The sequence below is a fragment of the Helianthus annuus genome, chromosome 12 (assembly GCF_002127325.2).
Source record: "Helianthus annuus cultivar XRQ/B chromosome 12, HanXRQr2.0-SUNRISE, whole genome shotgun sequence".
In the NCBI taxonomy this organism is placed as follows: domain Eukaryota; kingdom Viridiplantae; phylum Streptophyta; class Magnoliopsida; order Asterales; family Asteraceae; genus Helianthus; species Helianthus annuus.
Window position 1 is genome coordinate 89,278,064 of NC_035444.2, and position 19,076 is coordinate 89,297,139.

The 19,076-nt window shown below is 34.9% G+C and overlaps 1 protein-coding gene across 1 annotated transcript; it reads right to left on the reverse strand.

Annotated features, from left to right (window-relative positions):
• Positions 1-4,124: 4,124 nt before the first annotated feature.
• Positions 4,125-4,541, reverse strand: LOC110893218. Its single transcript, XM_022140335.1, has one exon. The coding sequence runs from the start codon at positions 4,539-4,541 to the stop codon at positions 4,125-4,127; it is 417 nt and encodes a 138-aa protein (XP_021996027.1).
• Positions 4,542-19,076: the final 14,535 nt, after the last annotated feature.

Below are 19,076 nucleotides of genomic sequence, written 5' to 3' on the forward strand. Positions count from 1 at the left end.
AATCAATACTTATCTTATATTAACTAAATAAATAAATAATAAATTAATATTAAATCTTATTATACTTTAATAAAATATTATCCTCAAATCTTAATTGTTAATTTAATATATTTTTCTACTTATCTTATATTAAATATATATAAATAATAAATTAATATAAATGTTATCCTAATTTATTAAAAATATAACTTTTTTTATTAATTGGTATACAAAATTATATTTATTCAACCCGTGTAAAATGCGGGGTTTTAAAAATATAATTTTTTTATTATTTACTATACAAAGTTACATTTATATAACACGTGTAATACACAAAGTTTTTAAAGATATAACTTTTTATCATTTGCTATGTAAAATTAGATTTATCCAACACGTGTAACACACAAGGTTTTTAAGGATACAGTTTTTTTTTATTATTTGGTAGATTTTTCAACCCGACTATACACGAGTTTTTTAAAGATACGACGTTTAGTATTTAATATACAAAATTACATTTATTTAATATGTGTAATATACATGGTTTTTAAAGATATAACTCTTTTTAGATCTATTCAACATGTGTAACATACGAGGTTTTTAAGGATGTAATATTTTTATTATTTGTTAGATTTCAACCCGATTATACACGAGTTTTTTTAAAGATACGACGTTTTTAGTATTTAGTATACAGAATTACATTTATTTCATTTGTGTAATACACATGGTTTTTAAAGATATAACTATTTTTTATTATTTGATATGTAAAATTACATTTATTTAACCCGTACAATATACGAGGTTCATAAAGATATAACTTTTTATTATTTAATATATAAAATTACATTTATTCAACTCGTATAATACACGGGGCTCTAATCTAGTTACATATAAACTTCACTGGTAGGGGATAGTACGGGCCATTTTGACTTTTATGTTTTGAGGAGAAAAATAAGATAAGATAGGTGCTTGCTAGCACCAAACTATGCGAAACAACTTCAACTTCTTTCACTTTATCGTTGATTTATTTTAGAAACAATTTAGATTATCGTAAAACTCTTTCTAAGAGGAAGCAAACCCATAAAATATTAAGGGTTATTAGATTTTATCATCTTCAACTATTGGTTATTGGCCGCTGACACCCTCAACTATCATTTTGATACCCGTCACCCCCAACTTAACACTTAGTGTGTCCTGTCACCACGTCGTTAACTGATAACTAACTTTTGATCATGTTACTACACTTTTTGGGGTGTCATAGGGATCTTGGGAAGGTTTTAGGTATCTTAGGACACCCCCCAAAAGTATAGTAACATGACCAAAAGTTAGTGATCTGGTAACAGAAGACACTAAGTGTTAAGTTGGGATGATGTACGTCAAAGTGATAGTTGGGAGTGGCATGTGCCAATAGCCAATAATTAAGGGTGATAAAACCTAATACCCCAAATGTTAATTATTGTTGATTTATTTTAGACACAATTTAGGTTATCCTAAAACTCTTTCTAAGAGGAAGCAAACCCATAAAATGTTAATTATATGTTATTTATGAAATAATATGAAATAATTTTGGTTCACATTGGTGAAAATTATTTTTTCAAACTGTTCACATTGGTGAAAATTATTTTTTCAAACTAAAATTACGCTTGTTATAATACAAATTCTTTTATAAATCGAAATATTAAATTTAAATAAATAAATTAACAATATAAAGAAGGAGGTGTGAACCCATAGCTTTGAAGTAAGTTTCAATACAAATATCTTACACTCTCCAATCCTTTTTCATAGTCCTTGTACCTTAATATTGAGGTAAAGGTTGATCTTGACAGGACAAGAAAGAATGATAAATGTCAAATAAAATTCTACATAATTTAGACAAATTTATATCTTTATCAATAAACTTTACTTTTTTTATGAACGGCAAATTTGGATCACTGGATTATCATCGTGCCAGCAGCAGAATCACCTGATCATATTCATCTCCGCTAGGCATAATGTCTATACGCCAATTCATTAGGAAACCCAATAAATATGGAGAAAACCCCCTTTGTGAGAATCAAACCCAAGACCTATTGATCCCAAAGTCTTATCTCATCATGCACATCAATAAACTTTATTTCACTTATGAAGTTTTCTAACTTTCTAATAGTTTTATTTATGGTAAGTTAATCAATTTTCAGAATTCATATCAACATCACATTGGAAAAAAAAATCAACATGATCAAACTAAGTTACTAACACAATAGTGGAGTATTATCGTATTGACCGAGTAACTTGATTGAATTATAATATAGACAACCATTTATTACAATAATGTGTAGGGGTGCAGTAGATATAGGGTTTTTATATTGGGGCTTATTTACTGTTCATTTCATTGTGTTTTTAATATATGTATAATTGATTTTATTAATAAAATTGTGAGAATCGAGTAATCATATGTACATATTGTTTTAAGTTTTGTATCAAGACGGTTATTTAACTACAAACTGCTAGGATTTCTCTCTCCTAAATCATATGTGCTTTAAAATTGGTTTTGTATTGAATACGTAACTGAGGTTCGTTCAATAATAAACCACAATTATTATGAGAAGTTTGAAAAACACATAAACACTTATATATCATTTTAGATGTGATACGACAGTTATTAAAAAGTATTTTTGTATATGTATTTATCTTTCATACACTACGTATAAATGGTTATACAAATCTTTAACTAAAATTGGTTTGGTATTGAATGCGGCACCGGACTCTCTGTATAACTATTATAAGAATACTTTTAATTGATTTGTCCGTATTAAATTTTCTATTAGGTAAAGTCGATTTTAATAATCCAGATTATAACTCACTAACCGATAATAAATCATACTTTATAGTTTAATCTATGACACTCCCAACTTTTACCTTCGTTGCCAAAAGCAATTCCAATAGCATAATGAGAATAGATTTATAATTGATTTCCACTCGATTTCTCTCAAATGATGATTATCAATGAACCAAAGAAACCACAAGCGATAGCAAGTATAAAACAAGTGTAAATCGAATATGAATTTATGATGACTATACTATTAGGATTGCCCGATAAATGAAAGTTTAAAGTGTTATTGATTAAACTGAAAGTATGAATAATTATCAGCTAGTCGATCATATAGTTTTAAATATTAAATTCCTATTTTTCTTCTCCTCGAATAATCTTCTTTTATCGTTTTGTTTATGTGGATTTAATCTATATTTAAAGGGGTAAGTATTTAATGGCAATTATTTTTTGATTAACCGAAAAAAACCGGACCTCCACATTTTTTTTTTCGATTTAAATAACTTTTTTTCTTAATCTTGCAAAAACTCCACATTCCATGTTATGAATAATATAATAATAATAATCCAAAATTGTTATGGTGTTACAGGAGTGTCATTGCATTAAAAGTACACCCGAGTACATAATCAATTTTAAGTAAAGAAATATTTAAAACTTTTATGTTCTCTTTTAACTATGATACACAAAAGGGTTATATTTTTTTTTTTTATCTTAGTCTCTATTTAACTCTCATTGTATCCACCAAAGCCCGTTTAACTATGATACACAAGATGATTGTATTATTTTTTACCTCAGTTTCTATCTAACTCCTATTGTATCCATCAAGGCCCCTAAACAAATATATAACATAGTTTTATATTTAAAGTTAGTTTTTTTGTTAAACGCGATCGTGATGTAAGTATAATAATAAGCGTTTGAGAATATTGTAATTGTATTGTTTTTGGGACAAGTCCGGCTTTGATTTAAATATTCTTGGATGCCCGGAAAATAATTTAGAAACTAATTTTCTATTGTTGTCGTTATGACAAATGTTGTTATCAATGTATTGGTGAGCTAAACACTACGTACCCTCTAAGCATAATTCATAATTATATCATCAAATAATAGATAACTTTTAGTTTAAAATAATAGAAAATGACATGGACCAACTATGTCATACATCTTAGTTAAATATTAGTAAATGATATGGACCAACTATATCATACATTTATTTTTATGATTTCTTATAAACCAACAATCATATCATTTTTTTTAAAGAAAAATTTCATTAACATACACCCAAATCCGAAAACTGGACCGGGACCCAACCAACTACAAATTACTTAATTACAAATTTACACTAATCCGCCCACGAAATCGGATTGTTCTTACATCTATTCTTAAACCACAACAAACCCAAAGACTTCACGTCACTGAAAACATTATCAACCTTAACCTCCACGTCCGAGAACTTCACCTTATTCCGGGCCAGCCATAAGCACCAACAGGCAACAACGATGATCCCGTGCAAAGCCTCCCTTTCCTTGTCTTTAAGACTGCCATTTTTGTGAATCTCCAAGAGATCTCTAGTCGAAAACGCGAAGATCGGAGGAATCCAACACCATTTACTAACTTTTTGCCACAGAACGCAAGCCGTGATACAAGAGGTGAGAAGGTGATCAGCAGTCTCAACCTCAGACCTGCAAAGAGGACATAACCCGTCGCCTGCATCAATTCCTCCTCTCCGCAATGCAACCGCAGTGGGGATACGGGACATCTCGGCTCTCCAGACAAACACGTTACATTTTATAGGCCCATTTATTCCAATCCATCACAAAAACACTATTATCGACAGCAACACCTTCTAAAATTTTCTTAACCGAGCTAACAGAGAACGAACCAGATTGATCGCCCATCCAAATCCAGCCATCACTTCTGTTAATCAAGTTAACCGGAGCGATAGCAGCCAATAAAGTTGTCAACTCAGCTGATTCAACCTCCAAAGTTAGGTCATGTTTCCACAGCCAATCTCCGGCAATACGATCCCGGACCGACCAATCCTTAACCACTTCAAGCGAGAACAGATTCGGGAAGATTTCTCTAAGAGGATTCTCCGACAACCAAGGGTCCAACGAAAAAAGAATACCGTCACCTCTTCCAACTGGACCTTTGAATGAGTTTCAAAGCCGATAATTTCCGGGCAGCGGCTAATTAATCACGCTGGCAATATTACGCCAAACTCTACACATAGACTTTCTCTACGGCAAAAACGACCAACCAGAACCACCGCCGTGGATGGCATCGATGACCTTGACCCAAAGATTTTCCTTTTCACTTTTATAACGCCATCCCCATTTACATAACATATTCAAACTACACACAATATATTCAAGCCTGGTGTTTAGCTATTGGATAGATGTGAGAAAGGTTAATAATATTTTCAGGGTCTTAAGATGATTATAGTAATAGGTGATACCTGACCTAATCACCCAAGTGTACATATAAACATTTTCTTTTCTTTTGTGCTTGATAGTAGAATAATTTGCTAAGATTTAGTTTTTATATTTTCAATTCCCTTAGTTAATAAAAGTATATAAAATTCAAAAAGTAAAAATGTACTTAGAAATCACGAGTAGTTTATTATAAACTAATAGATAAACATGATACTTGACGTACAACTATCTGACACATACCCGACAAATATTGAGCCTAGTGGTGGTATATGCCACTATATGAGACTCGATTACCAATACATATTTCATTACAATCCTACCCTCGTCTAACAACAATTTCTGTAAATATATTATAAACGTGATAAATGAATAGTGTCTTTAGACGTAAACGAATAGTATATTCTCGTCATCAAGGTTGTATAATAATTTACTAAATAATTACTAAAATCCCAAAATGATAATCCACTATTAAATAACAATCAACACTAAGAAATTTGTTATATAAAATTCACCGAGTAAATTACAAGTTTTGTCCTTTATGTTTACATCAAATTGCAGGCGCTGTCCTTTTGGCCAAAAGTTTACAGGCAGTGTCCTTAACCTTTTAAAATCTTGCACGTTTTGTCCTTTAGACCAAACCTGGTTAGAATCTCAGTTAAAAACTGTCATGTGCAATGCACATGAGGGTAAAATGGTAATTTCCCTCTCAACCCTTTCTATTCTAAAATAGAGATCTGATCTGTAAATTCTGAGTTTGGTCAATAATTCCCACCGTCATAGCCATGTTAATTGGGACAACAATAAGAGCAGCAACAACATTATCATCAATCATCATCCAATCCCATTGGGGAAAAATTAACAAACTTGGTGAATCAAACGGTTCTAGGATTAAAGGGGTTTTGATTTTAGCACCAAATAGAAGCGCATTCTCATCAATTCATCAAAATTCCCAAAATGAAAAGAAAATTGTTATGAACACTATAAAACCTTTGGATAAATTTAATACCTGACCACAAACATCGTCACAGATATCATATCGCTTCTTGTAAGTACAATAAACATCAGCCATCATGAACACTAAATTCACCAATCAAGGAACAATCACAACTTAAATCAACATAAAAAATCAAGATTAAAAAATCCCCAAATTCAGGGGTTTAATCCTTTATTTAAATTAGCAGAAACCCAGATAGAAACCCATGAATTAAACGAAAAAAACACTGAATTCTTCCATAATAACTCTAGGTTTTCGAATTCTAGTCGTTTAGTTGTTTCAATGGCTCTGTATCTGAACAGAGAAATGGTGTGTAGATACAGATTCTGTATGTATATATACATGCAAAGGTTTATCTGTATAGAGAAATTGAAAAGCCGAGGTTAATCCTACTTTCCATCATATCTTTTCATCATAAAATTGGAACAAAAAGTTCAAATTTTCAAGAGTAACTAAAGAATCTTAAAAGGGGAGGGTTTTTTTTTCCTCAGAAGTTATGCCACGTGTATTCCTAGGTGTAACACATTTCTAACCATTGGATTTTAATGCATTTAAAATATCTTTGTTTTTAAAAGGTTGAGAGAGAAATTACCATTTTACCCTCACGTGCATTAGACATGACAGTTTTAACTGAGATTTCTAACCAGGTTTGGCCTAAAGGACAAAACGTACAAGATTTTGAAAAGTTAAGGACACCGCCTGTAAACTTTTGGCCAAAAGGACAACGCCTGCAATTTGATGTAAACATAAATGATAAAACTTGTAATTTACTCAAATTCACCAAAAGGAGCTTTTATTGATTTCATATGGCATTACTAGTTTAGTCATATTTCTTGTTTTTCTTTTTTTTTTTTATTTGAAAGGCAACACAAACTTTTATACACAAAAGGCTTATAGCAAGCTGCTACCGACCAGATTATAGATTACATCACTTTACACCAAAAAGAGACCCCTCTACGCATTTTCTATTACATTTGTATATTAAACCTTCGCCATTCCTCCCATGATATTTCTTTAAACTTTGACTGGTTAACCACACAATCGAAAGCCATATTTTTTTTATCTCCTCCATGAGCTTGTGCTTGTTTACATTTACACATTCAAATCTATTCCTATTTCTTGCTTTCCACACATTCCACATAGCCAAAATGTATAACACATGAATAATCCTCTTCCTGTACTTTGACACATTCAACCCATTGACATTCTGCAACATATCTTCGACAATAAAACATGGTTGGCCCGCAGGGACTTTCATCCATAAAAACAACTACTGCCATACTTCCACCGCAACTCTGCAATTCAGAAGAACATGATCTGCTGACTCCGTGTCGTGCTCACACATAGTGCACCTGTTATTTTGTACATGTATCCCCCTTGATTCCGATGCATCTGTTTCGGTATACGGCGCGCTGTGGCTCTCCAAACAAATAATTTCGCTTTTTGGGTTGCAACCATGTTCCAAAAATGTACTACCTGCTACGTTTAAGTCCAAATAACAGTCAACGTTTAAGTCCAAACGTTTAGTCATATTTCTAATAGCTGATTTGTACACCTAAATATCTCACTTACCTTTGTATATACTAGTAGAGAACCTGCGCATTGCGGCGGAGTCGGCAACGTTGTACTTGATTTCCGTTAATTCATCAATCATTTTCCATACGTTGTCCATACATAACATTTCACAAACTTCAGTTTCTTTTTCCAATTTCCACCTTTAACTTGCCAACTGATAACTGCATATTTTTATTTGACCCATTTATTCCCAAAATCAAATACTCAACTAAGCCTAATTTCACAGATAAGTGAATTCAATCAATAATTCAACTAATTAAAAAAATACCGGATAAGAAATTAAGCTAATTAATTCACCATTGAGTGTATATGTCAAGAACAATAATTGCGAGATGCATTACAAACGGCTAGCTTTGCCCAGTGCTTTTTTCTATAAAATAAAATTAGGTATAACAAAACAAGATGTGTGATAAAATAATGTCAAGGAAACCTGCACCAAAACAAAACAAGATGTTATTCGGTGAATTAAACTCAAATTTTGAGAGGCAGCTTTCTTACAGTTTCTCTAGCAGCAGACATTGCAAGAAACCCAACACCCATTTCAACCTCCTGTAATCCAACAGCAACAATATCGACATCTTTGGCTGCAGAACCCAACCATAATACAAGTGAATCGTGTGTGGCTCTTCCTTGAGCAACGTTCCACATACCAGCCAAAATTTTAAAATTTTCAAGCCTTGTGTATAATAATTCTTGGTCAGACAAATCTAAACATAATATTTTATCCAACGGTCCAGGTGTCAATATACTCCATCCACCTATGCCACCGTCATTAGCCAATGTAAAGATATAACCGAGCCCTACGACCATATCAATGATATGGTAAAAGATATTAGTTAACAAAATGCTACTAATTTGACATATAGTTTTATGAAGCTAGAATGTCTATAAAATATATTTAGTCTTTCAAAATTATATGTTGTATTGAATACAATTTTTTTTAAATTTATTTGTGGACCTCACAAAAAGTTGTTAAAATTTTCTACATATGTAAATAGTAGTTGGGAAATTGGTTTGGCCATTCTTAGTTCAACAGGATACCTTGGTTGATTTTATCCGCCAATGGACGTGTCTCTTACGTCGAACGACACGAAGCCCGAGACAATGACCGGGCATTGTAGCGTAGGGCACTCCTGGAAATCATTCGTGTGCAAGGTTGTTCCATCTATGATTTGCGAGGAGCGGTCTTGTCTCATAGGATGGTATGGTGAGAAAGTGTTTCGCGTGGACCCTCGAAATGACGCTGCTCTCCTTGAGCCCCTATTCCGCTTCCACTTTTTGGGGCGCGTTGCGCGTGCGGGCTTCAGCGTTTCTGCATCTTTTGGTAACCGCACACGCCTTCTCTCGTTTAGTTTTAGATTCTTCACCAGTTGATCGTTACACACGCCATAACATATAAAAAAACATAAAACATATATAATATTAACAGTAATATCAAAAGTCAAAACTCAAAAGTGCCAATATTTGAAACATGATCTAATCGTAAACGATGAAATCTTCCTCTGATTCCACATCGACCAAGGCATCTATAATGACGGTCAATACCACCAATATAGCGGTTCCACTATTCTGGACCACCGCTATTTTGGAAGGCTCGATAATCACTATCCCACTGCTATTGACTGCTTAGAAGCTTCTAATTATAAAAAAGGCAATGGAAGCGAATATGAGAAACTATACATACCCATAGAGCGTTGGAGCATCATAAAGAATATCCCTTTTCACCGGTAAAGGTGGACGAACCTCACTGCTATCATGTTCTCTAGCATTTTCAGGTCCTGCATCGTTCTCCGAGCCTCTGAGGAAACAATTAAGAAATAATATATACAAATGAAACTGTGTGATCATAAATCATATAGAAAGTAAACTTCTTCATGATTTAATATCCACCCACCCCGTGACAACACAACAACACAACTCAAAGATTGAAAAAAAACATTTCCCTGATGGCAGATATTATCGTAATCAACTTCATAAGCTTTAAATCTGTATATAAAAGCCTTACATGCAAAAGCAAAAATGGGGGTGAAATTAGGGTTAGCTCTTGCTGCTCCAAATGACCAACCCCATTATGGAACACCCAACCCAAATTGATCACATAAATCCATAGACTAAAATCATGATAATCCAAAAAATATAAACAAAAGATGTGGTGGTATTACAAGAAATCTTACCGGATTAATACAAACACAAAGAACAAATTGTTGGTAAAACTAAGATGATTGAAAAGGATATATCAACGATTATTGAAGGTGATTAAAAATTACCTGTTTTGCGATTGGTAATCTGGATGAACCGGAGAAAAGTAATAAGGGTTTAGATTTAGCAGAGAGAGAAGTTGATATCCCAAATACATACCCTTCTGTTTCCCAGCAGTGATTCCTCACAAACAAAGTTGTCTAAAATAAGCCAAAGTCAAATGTCACTCCTCACCATCGGTGATTTCAACAAAGATGAAAGATTGAATTAGGGTTTTACGATTTAGCTTTCGTCGTTTTTAGAGAGGAGGGATTTCCACCTGTAGGGGTTTTCTGTAACTGATATTGTCGATTTCAGGTTGCCAATTGAAATGAAAGAAGCTAAATCTTATAATAAACCAAAAGTGTAACAACCCGCACAATCGTGCGTTGTTGCTACTCATTACACTCGTTACGCCTAGCACCAGAGATTCGGATCATAATGTAACTATATCGCATACACCGCTATATCGCAATATTTTCGCATATTATCGCATATTTTATCGCTATCACATCACATTGTACTTGCTGACAACCACGAAGATGTCGAGTGAGGACCAATTCTACCCTCCTTGATCGCCGTGATGTGTCGCGGTGCAACTCATTACTCAAAACGCACATCGCATCACACACATTAACGTTCACGATGACATTGAGAGAGGACCTATTCTACCCTCCTCGATGACCGTGAAACGTCGCAAAGTAACGCATATTCGAAACGAAACCCGGTTATTGTATCGCAACTTTGAAATATGGATATGTCTATACGACCCAACATGGCTAATTATAATAAATATATGAAAATGTGGAACCAAACTATCGCAACACTTAACAATCAAAACGAAACGCCAAAACTCAGCTCGCCGGAGGCGTTTGATCGAACGGCACTTCGATCGAATGGCGATCCGATCGGACAGCCATCCGATCAGACAGCCATCCGCTCGGACAGCCATCCGATCCATGGCACTCCTTCCCCCCTTTCTCCTCTTCACCTATAAATAGCCCTTGTCACATCACTTGAACAGTGATGTGACAGCTCCCACTCGACCCGCACGCTTTGGGGCTATTTCCTCTCGATTTCTCGCGATTCTTGTAAGTTTTCAATCCAAATCTTGTACTTCTATGATCTACACACACTTCTTCATCATTCTCACCTTTGAATCTTAACTTTCAACCATGAAATCAGTGGATTTGAGGTGTTCTAGGGTGATGTCATCATGGAGTTCTTATGAACTTCAAGTGCTGACCTCATTCCACCAAGAACCACTCAGATCTGAAGGATTTCCATAAGAATAAACAACATTTTCGCATATATCTACACATATTCATGGATAAAAGGATTGGAGGATGGTTTTCTAACTTTCTTTCAACTCTTTTACACTCAATGCACTCAAACCGATAGGATCGGAGCTTGTTCTGATCTTCTACTCCTTCTTGTTGATGTGTTGGTTCAAGATCTGTATCATATCAACGAGACAACCGATCTCGGGTTAAACACGAACCATCGTCTCGAACAGCTGACTGATCGGATTAGGGTGATTCCTGCCCGATCGGATTGCCTGGGTGTTGATAGGGTTCTGTTGTTTATCACGATGTCATACCGTCTCGAGAAAACTGCAAAACTTTTAAAACAATCGAGTGTCAGGACGATCTAAGGCCGTCGGAACGGATTGTCGTCCGATTGGATTACCACCCGATCGGACAGTCGTCCGATCGGCTTGCACTTGGTTCCTCACTTAAACTTTTAAATTCAACTTTTCTAGTTCTCAACGTCGAACGGATTGCCGTCCGATCGGATTGCCACCCGACCAAACAGACAACCGACCATGTGATGTTTGGACAAATCCAATACATAGACAGTTCCAAACGGATTGCCACCTGATCGGATGCAATCCGATCAAGTGACAAACTGCTGTGAACTTGTTCTCACTAAAGTGTCCTACTAATCGGATCGTCACCCGATCGAACCGCCATTCGATTGACCGACCTGAAAGGTAGAGATACTTCACTGTTCTCAAAATGCTACAACGAAAACTTCAAAAGGCAAACCAGCATACACAAACACCTCTTCACCAAATGAGGCGACAATCCAATCGAATGGTCATCCGATCGGATGACCATCCGAACGGATTTCCACCCGGTCGACTGGCCATCCGATCGGATTGCCATCCGACACTTGGTTCACCGCCACTGTTTATCGCACTATTCAACGCTTACGCTACCAATCTGAAAGCAGGCTAATCTCAGACGCGCTCCCTTCAATCCAACCAAGTTGTGGTTGCTGCTTGCTGAGCACCGACTGTGAGTATACTTGAACCCTTTTTGCTTTTGCACTTTTGGGTGTAACATACGTTGCTATAAAATCAAATCACATCAAATGTTTAAACTATTTATCACTTGCGAGTGACCAATGTGCATAGTTATACGTGATGCTAGTTACATATGTGCTAGGACTTATACTCGCGACGTCCCACCATGACTAGTATAGTACTATTGCGCCTGACGGGGTCTAGTTTGGCAATCGCGATCGAAGCTCGAGGAGTTAGCTGGTAGTATCAGTTTTGTGAGTATATATGTCGTGTATTACGTTTATGTATGTTGAAATTCGCAGCTTTTATCTATTACACGATTACATATCAAACCTGTATACTCGCCAATACTTTTGTATTGACATTATTTTAACGTATGTTGCAGGTTTAGTCGCAGTCTACATCAAATCAAGTTAGGAAGTCTAGAAACTCACCTAAAATCTATGTTGACGGATTTGTATTGTTCGAGAGGACAAGAAATCTGTGATAACTTATGTGATTGTATTATTTGTTAGTATGGGATAACAAGTGTAATAAATACTATCACAATTTAGCTGTTATGGATTCTCTTGAACAGTCCGATTCGCCTAGTGCCGCGCCCCGATGATTCCGCCATCGGTTGGGGTGTGACAAAAAGTCTCTCCCTATATGTATAAATTGAACATGAATTAAAGTAGGATTGAAGGAATTGAATCAATCTGAAACTGAAGCATTCAATCATCTATATACTGAAATCCCCTAATTATCCCTGTAGTATCTTAAAACTTTGGGTGAAATACAAATTTAACCCCTCTAAAATAGCATACACATCCTTATACATGGTGCTTCATAACTTGTAAACATGATAAAATTACAACCTTGTCCATCACATTTGCTTTATGTAGTTATTATATAGATAGGATTTGAATTCACATCAATTTTGTAAGGGGTAATTACCATATCACTAAACCACCAATCATGTTTTTTTTTTTTTTTTGTTTTAGTAACGGCAGATTGAGTGAGCCACTATTTTAAGATGTGGTCTTGTAACTATTAGTTTAATACGATTTCTTATACACTTTTTTTAAGAAATTGTTGTAACAACCACCTAACAACAATGAACAAAATAAAATTATATTGATTGACAATATATAGTTAACAAAAAAACCAAGTTACTGATTGACAATATATTGTTAACAAATAAACCAAGTTACATATTCTTGCGTGTTCTTCATTTATATATATTTAAAAGCATGGGTGGAGATATAATAGAAAGTTTATTTGGCTAGGAAGGCTAGGAAGTGATCTTGACCATCCATTTACTTAATCAAGGGCTAAGATTAAATCAGGGAAATTGAAAGTAAAAAAAGAGGCGCGTGACTTTTTTCAGGGGCAATCTAGTCAATCCAAGCCAATAGTTTCTCTCTCCTCCAATTCCCCCCATTTTTTAAACGTTAATAACTCTTTCATACGACATTATTTTTTTATAAAAATTGCACCAAAAAAACGAGTGTTTTTTTATCTTTAAAACGAGTATACTATTGCTATATTTTGAAAAAAAAAATTTAAAACCCAGTTGCGTAAAACGCAATAGAAAAAACCCCAGTATCGTAAAACGCAATGAAAAAAAAACCCTAAAAAATGACATTTTTCTAAAACGCAATGCACAAAAAACACAAAGAAATGACTTTTTTGTAAAACGCAATGGCCAGAAAACACATAAAAATGTGTTTTACCTAAAACGCAATGCACCAAAAACACAAAAAAATGACTTATTTGTAAAACGCAATGGCCAGAATACACTTAAAATGTCTGTTTTCTAAAACGCAATGGCCAGAAAACACATAAAAATGTGTTTTACCTAAAACGCAATGCACCAAAAACACAAAAAAATGACTTATTTGTAAAACGCAATGGCCAGAATACACTTAAAATGTCTGTTTTCTAAAACGCAATGGACTGAAAACACATAAAAAAGTGTTTTACCTAAAACGCAATGCACCAAAAACACAAAGAAATGTCTTATATGTAAAACGCAATGGCCAGAAAACACTTAAAAATGACTCATTCTAAAACGCAATGGACTGAAAACACCTAAAAAATGTGTTTTACCTAAAACACAATGACTAAAAACACTTAAAAATGTGTTTTTTTCTAAAACGCAATAGCTGTCTGTCACTGTGAACTGTCTGTCACTGTGAACTATCTTATTTCTAAAACGCAATGGACACATAAAACTGTCTGTCACTGTGAACTGTCTGAATTGTCTACGAATTACTGTCTTCGAAATGAGCCAATATATGGAAATTTAATTTTTCTGATGCGTTTTTAGTACTGTCTTCAACCCCAGCCAGGGGCTCTGCCCCTTGGACCCCGCCAGGGGCTGCCGCCCCTGGGACCCCGCTACCGGGGGCTGCCGCCCCCGGACCCCCGCAAAGATCGTAAAACGCAATGACTAAATAAAAAACCCAGATCATGAAAATGAAATTAAAGAATTTCTTACATGGATCGAAGCCGATTTCTTCATCAATTGACGGAATTTGAATGATAGAAACACTTATCAACGCTCGAATCGAACGAATCGAGTGATTATCTCCAAAATCACCGGAAAAAACGAGATTTTTTTATGAAATTAAACTGGGTTTTCTTCAAAAAAAAAGCTGAAGAACACGTTGATCGGGTTCTGAATCATTGATTTGTGATGAAAATCGCACTATAATGTAGTGATTATTGAGATATAAAGTGAAGAAATAGTTGAAGATGGTGGATTTTGAAAATGATGGGTTTTTGAATTTACTGGGTTTTGAAAAAGGAAGAAGAAAGAGTTGGATTGACTAAAATACCCTTTCTCTTTATTTTAAAATTTGCCACATGTCATAATCCTATGGCTTCCTATCCTTCCTAGAGAAAATTAACTTCCTATTTGATCTTTACCCATTTCTATTTAGTCTAATCGGTTGTTATAAATTAAATGATTCTTACTTGTTCTCACCGTATACAGATTAGAGTTGACTTCCGTTTTACTCGTCATGATTTGGTCATTTTACTGGTTTTGACTCAATCTTTTAAAAATAGTCATTTTGCTCCCTGATGTTATGTCTTTTTCTCTATTTTTCTCCATAACTCTTCACTAGAATTGTCTATTACATTGGAGGGTATTTTTGTAATTTTTGTAATTTTTATCAAAAAATCTAATAATCTCTCTATCATATATATATTATATATATATATAGGGGAGCGCTAAAATGAGAACCACCTCGAGTTGTAAGAACCGTGAGAACTACACCTACGGGGCGAGGTGGACCAATTTTTTTTTTTCATAAACGTAGATGCGTGTATTATAAACACATTTGTAAAAAAAAATTCAAAAAAAAAAAAATCGTGTGTGTAGTTTTGAGCACCACAAGTTTGTGTTTACGGGTACCGTAAATCTTACCGGAAAATACCCGTAAACACAAACTTGTGATGCTCAAAACTACACACACGACATTTTTTTTACAAATGTGTTTATAATACACGCACCTACGTTTATGAAAAAAATTTTGGTCCAACTCGCCCCGGATCAAGTAGTTCTCACGGTTCTTATATCTGGAGGTGGTTCTTATTTTAGCGCAATTATATATATATATATATTCACTTCTGAACAAAACTCAAACCTACACACACCCCAATCACCTACCACCACTCAACCACAACCATGAAACCAACACAACACCATCACAGCCAACCAGTCACCAAGAAATCATCCTCATAACCCCCAAAATTGTCCCCATCCTTGTGATGTGCGTGATATATATATATATATATATATATGTATATATTTATGAAGATATTCGTTCATACACAAATTTAGTTTTAAAATGGTTTTCACCCAAGAACTAAACTACACACACAAAGGCAAGTGTACCCATCAGATGGTAATATAGTTTATCGGTATGAATCGGATATCAATCCGTGGACGCGGTGTCTCAATACTAAACTTTTGTTATTTTAAAGCCTTTTCAATTAGCGATTTTGGGTTTTCCTAATTTATCATGCAATAATATAAAAAATACTAAAATAACAAGAACTAACAATTTCGAAGGGGAGGTTGCCTAAACTAAGTATCACTAATGACTATGTGATAACTAATGGAAGCTCTAGTGATGATACAACCTCTAGAATAACTAAGTTTCGGTCAAGGTTCCTAGTTTTATAATTCTTTCGGAAAATTAAAATGAATAACACTCTAATCACCTAAGAATCGTTCTTTTAAGTTCGGTTGTGAAGTGATGTCAATCTTTTAATCAAGAGTTACTCGTTAGTCAAAACTCCTAACTCGACAACTTAGGGAAAACTAACATGAACAACGTACTAATCACCCTAAATTGCTTTCAAATAAATAACATTTTAACATTGTTCTTGAGATAAACCACAAGCGTGACCATGCTAGAAGACAATCTTGGCCTAAATCATCATACTAACATAATTACATACTATAGAATTCATCTAAACATTCTTTTGATCTTTCCAAATCTAGATGCAAGAATCCATACACATGTTTAAATCATCATTCAATTCATGTTAGCAATTTACCATTCCTAGTTTCATGCTATGAATAAACCTAATAAGTTAACAAGATTCAATAATCATAATCTTTACATGGGTTTTCCAACACATCATGTAAATACTTATGATCAAACATTCAAGAACAACAACTTTAAACATGTACATGAACTCCAAGAACAAAACTAAACATTATTATGAAGTTTAACCAACACTTATCACCACATCAACTTCCATATTCATCACATATTCAAAATATTCAGCATAGTTTAGACAACTACAAGTGTTTAGCCCATAGGGCTTACAAGAACTATAAACATGCTTGCTAAAGTACCAGAATTAATGGTTAAAATCAAGAAATTTCAAACCATAAACAAGCAAGGAAGTAGGATGGTTGATGAATGATGATCTTCTTGATGGTGGAAGCCCTCTTGATGCTTGAAAATGGATGGAATCACCAAATTTTGGAGTTTAGAATGGTGGGTGAAAACTCGAGGGGCCTCCCCGAAAGAGAAACTGTTCTTCTTTTCTTATAGGGCATGAGGAAAAGGGCCCTGCTTGATTGTAGACGAGGCATTGCTTCTCTGTGAAATTGGATGTTGACTCGATCTCTCATTCCCATTGGTTCTCCCGTGTTCAAGACAACTATTCCAGAGTAGTAGCTGGGACTTGGTAACGTGAGAATATGTTTAAAGCTATTTTTAGGTATGCTTGAGTTCTGAAGAAGAAAAGGGGGTGCACGCCTTTCTTTTGTGGAAGCAAGATACATACAGCGCCTAGTTTAGGTAGGAATTAGGGTTACTGCCTTGCTTTGTGCGAGGCAGGGTCTTGCTTGTGAAAACATCTTGTTTGGGAAAGGGCCTTGTTTATGCGAGGCATGGCCTTGCCCTTAACCGTCACCAGAACAAGAACAAACACAACAGAAAAATCATGTACTTCACTTTTCTTCATAAATGTTTAACAATTCTCACCAAACATCAACTAAACCTTGAATTTCACAAATAGGGAAAATAAGTATCAAATAACGTGAACACTCTGATAAACGATTGTAAAATGGGGATAAAATCATGCTATGAATATGTATAAATTTAAGCACATCACCTTGCCTCGCCTGAACCTTAGCTACCAAATCAACTAGTTCAGCGGTGGTTAGGGTTCAACCATTAGAATCGTCCTCGTCTGAATGTTAGCTTCCAAATCGGTACGATTAGGGCTTTAACTAGGGGTTCGCTTAGGGATGTGGATGTGGGATACGGAGAGACATGGAGATGGTGGTGGTGTGCTCAGATATGCTAGTTTGAGACGAGGGAGAGAGGGAGCTGCGACGGTACGAAGTGGATGGGGGTGGTGGTAGGTGATGAAGTGAGTAGTTGTGTTCAGATCTTATGTGTTGAGATCTATTGGTGGTATGGAATGGGTGGGGCTAATGGTTGTGATGGCCGGTGGTATGTGAGGATTGACCGAGTGTGTTAAGGCTAGTGGTGGGAATTGGGTGGTGGTTGATGGAGAAGAGATGATGGCTGGTGGTGGGTTATGAAGAAGAGAGAGAGAGAGTATTTGTAGAGAGGGGAAAGAGAATGTCTGTGTGTGTTTTTATATAAATCTATTATAGTTACATGCAATTTTGTAGAAGGCGCCAGGCGCTAGTCGGGCGGTGAGGTACCGCCTAGGGATTAATCGGGATTAATAGGGATTAATCGAGATTAATCGGATTGGACTTTTTAAGTATAATTTTACAAAAAAAATTTGATATATATAGATAACTTTATACTTTTTATTAATAAATTTATAAGTTTAGGAGATAACTTTATACTTTTTATTAATAAATTTTAAAGTTTAGGAACCATATGTAAACTAGTGAAAGATAGAAGGGGTTAAATGTTAAAATACCTAAAATTAAATGTTAAAATAGGTTTATAAGTAATATTTGGGCTGTAAAACAATGGGCCAGATTAAAAAATGGGTCAAATTTTGTGTTTAATGGGTTGTAAAACATGGACCGATTAGTCCGATTTTAACCGTCTGGGACCGATTTTGACCGCCTAAGACTGATTTTGACCATATCCACCTATTTGGACCGACTAGCTAAAAATTAGTCAGTAACTCACCGCCTAGCGCCTAGGCGCCGATTAATCGGCCGCCTAGGCCGATTTCTGCAACATTGGTTACATGTAGAATTACCAAATTATTCTTACTTTTGTACGTAAAATTACCAAAATT

Bases quoted from the DNA above. Each gene is read 5' to 3' on its own strand.
- LOC110893218 (XM_022140335.1), bottom strand. From the start codon at position 4,541: ATGTCCCGTATCCCCACTGCGGTTGCATTGCGGAGAGGAGGAATTGAT.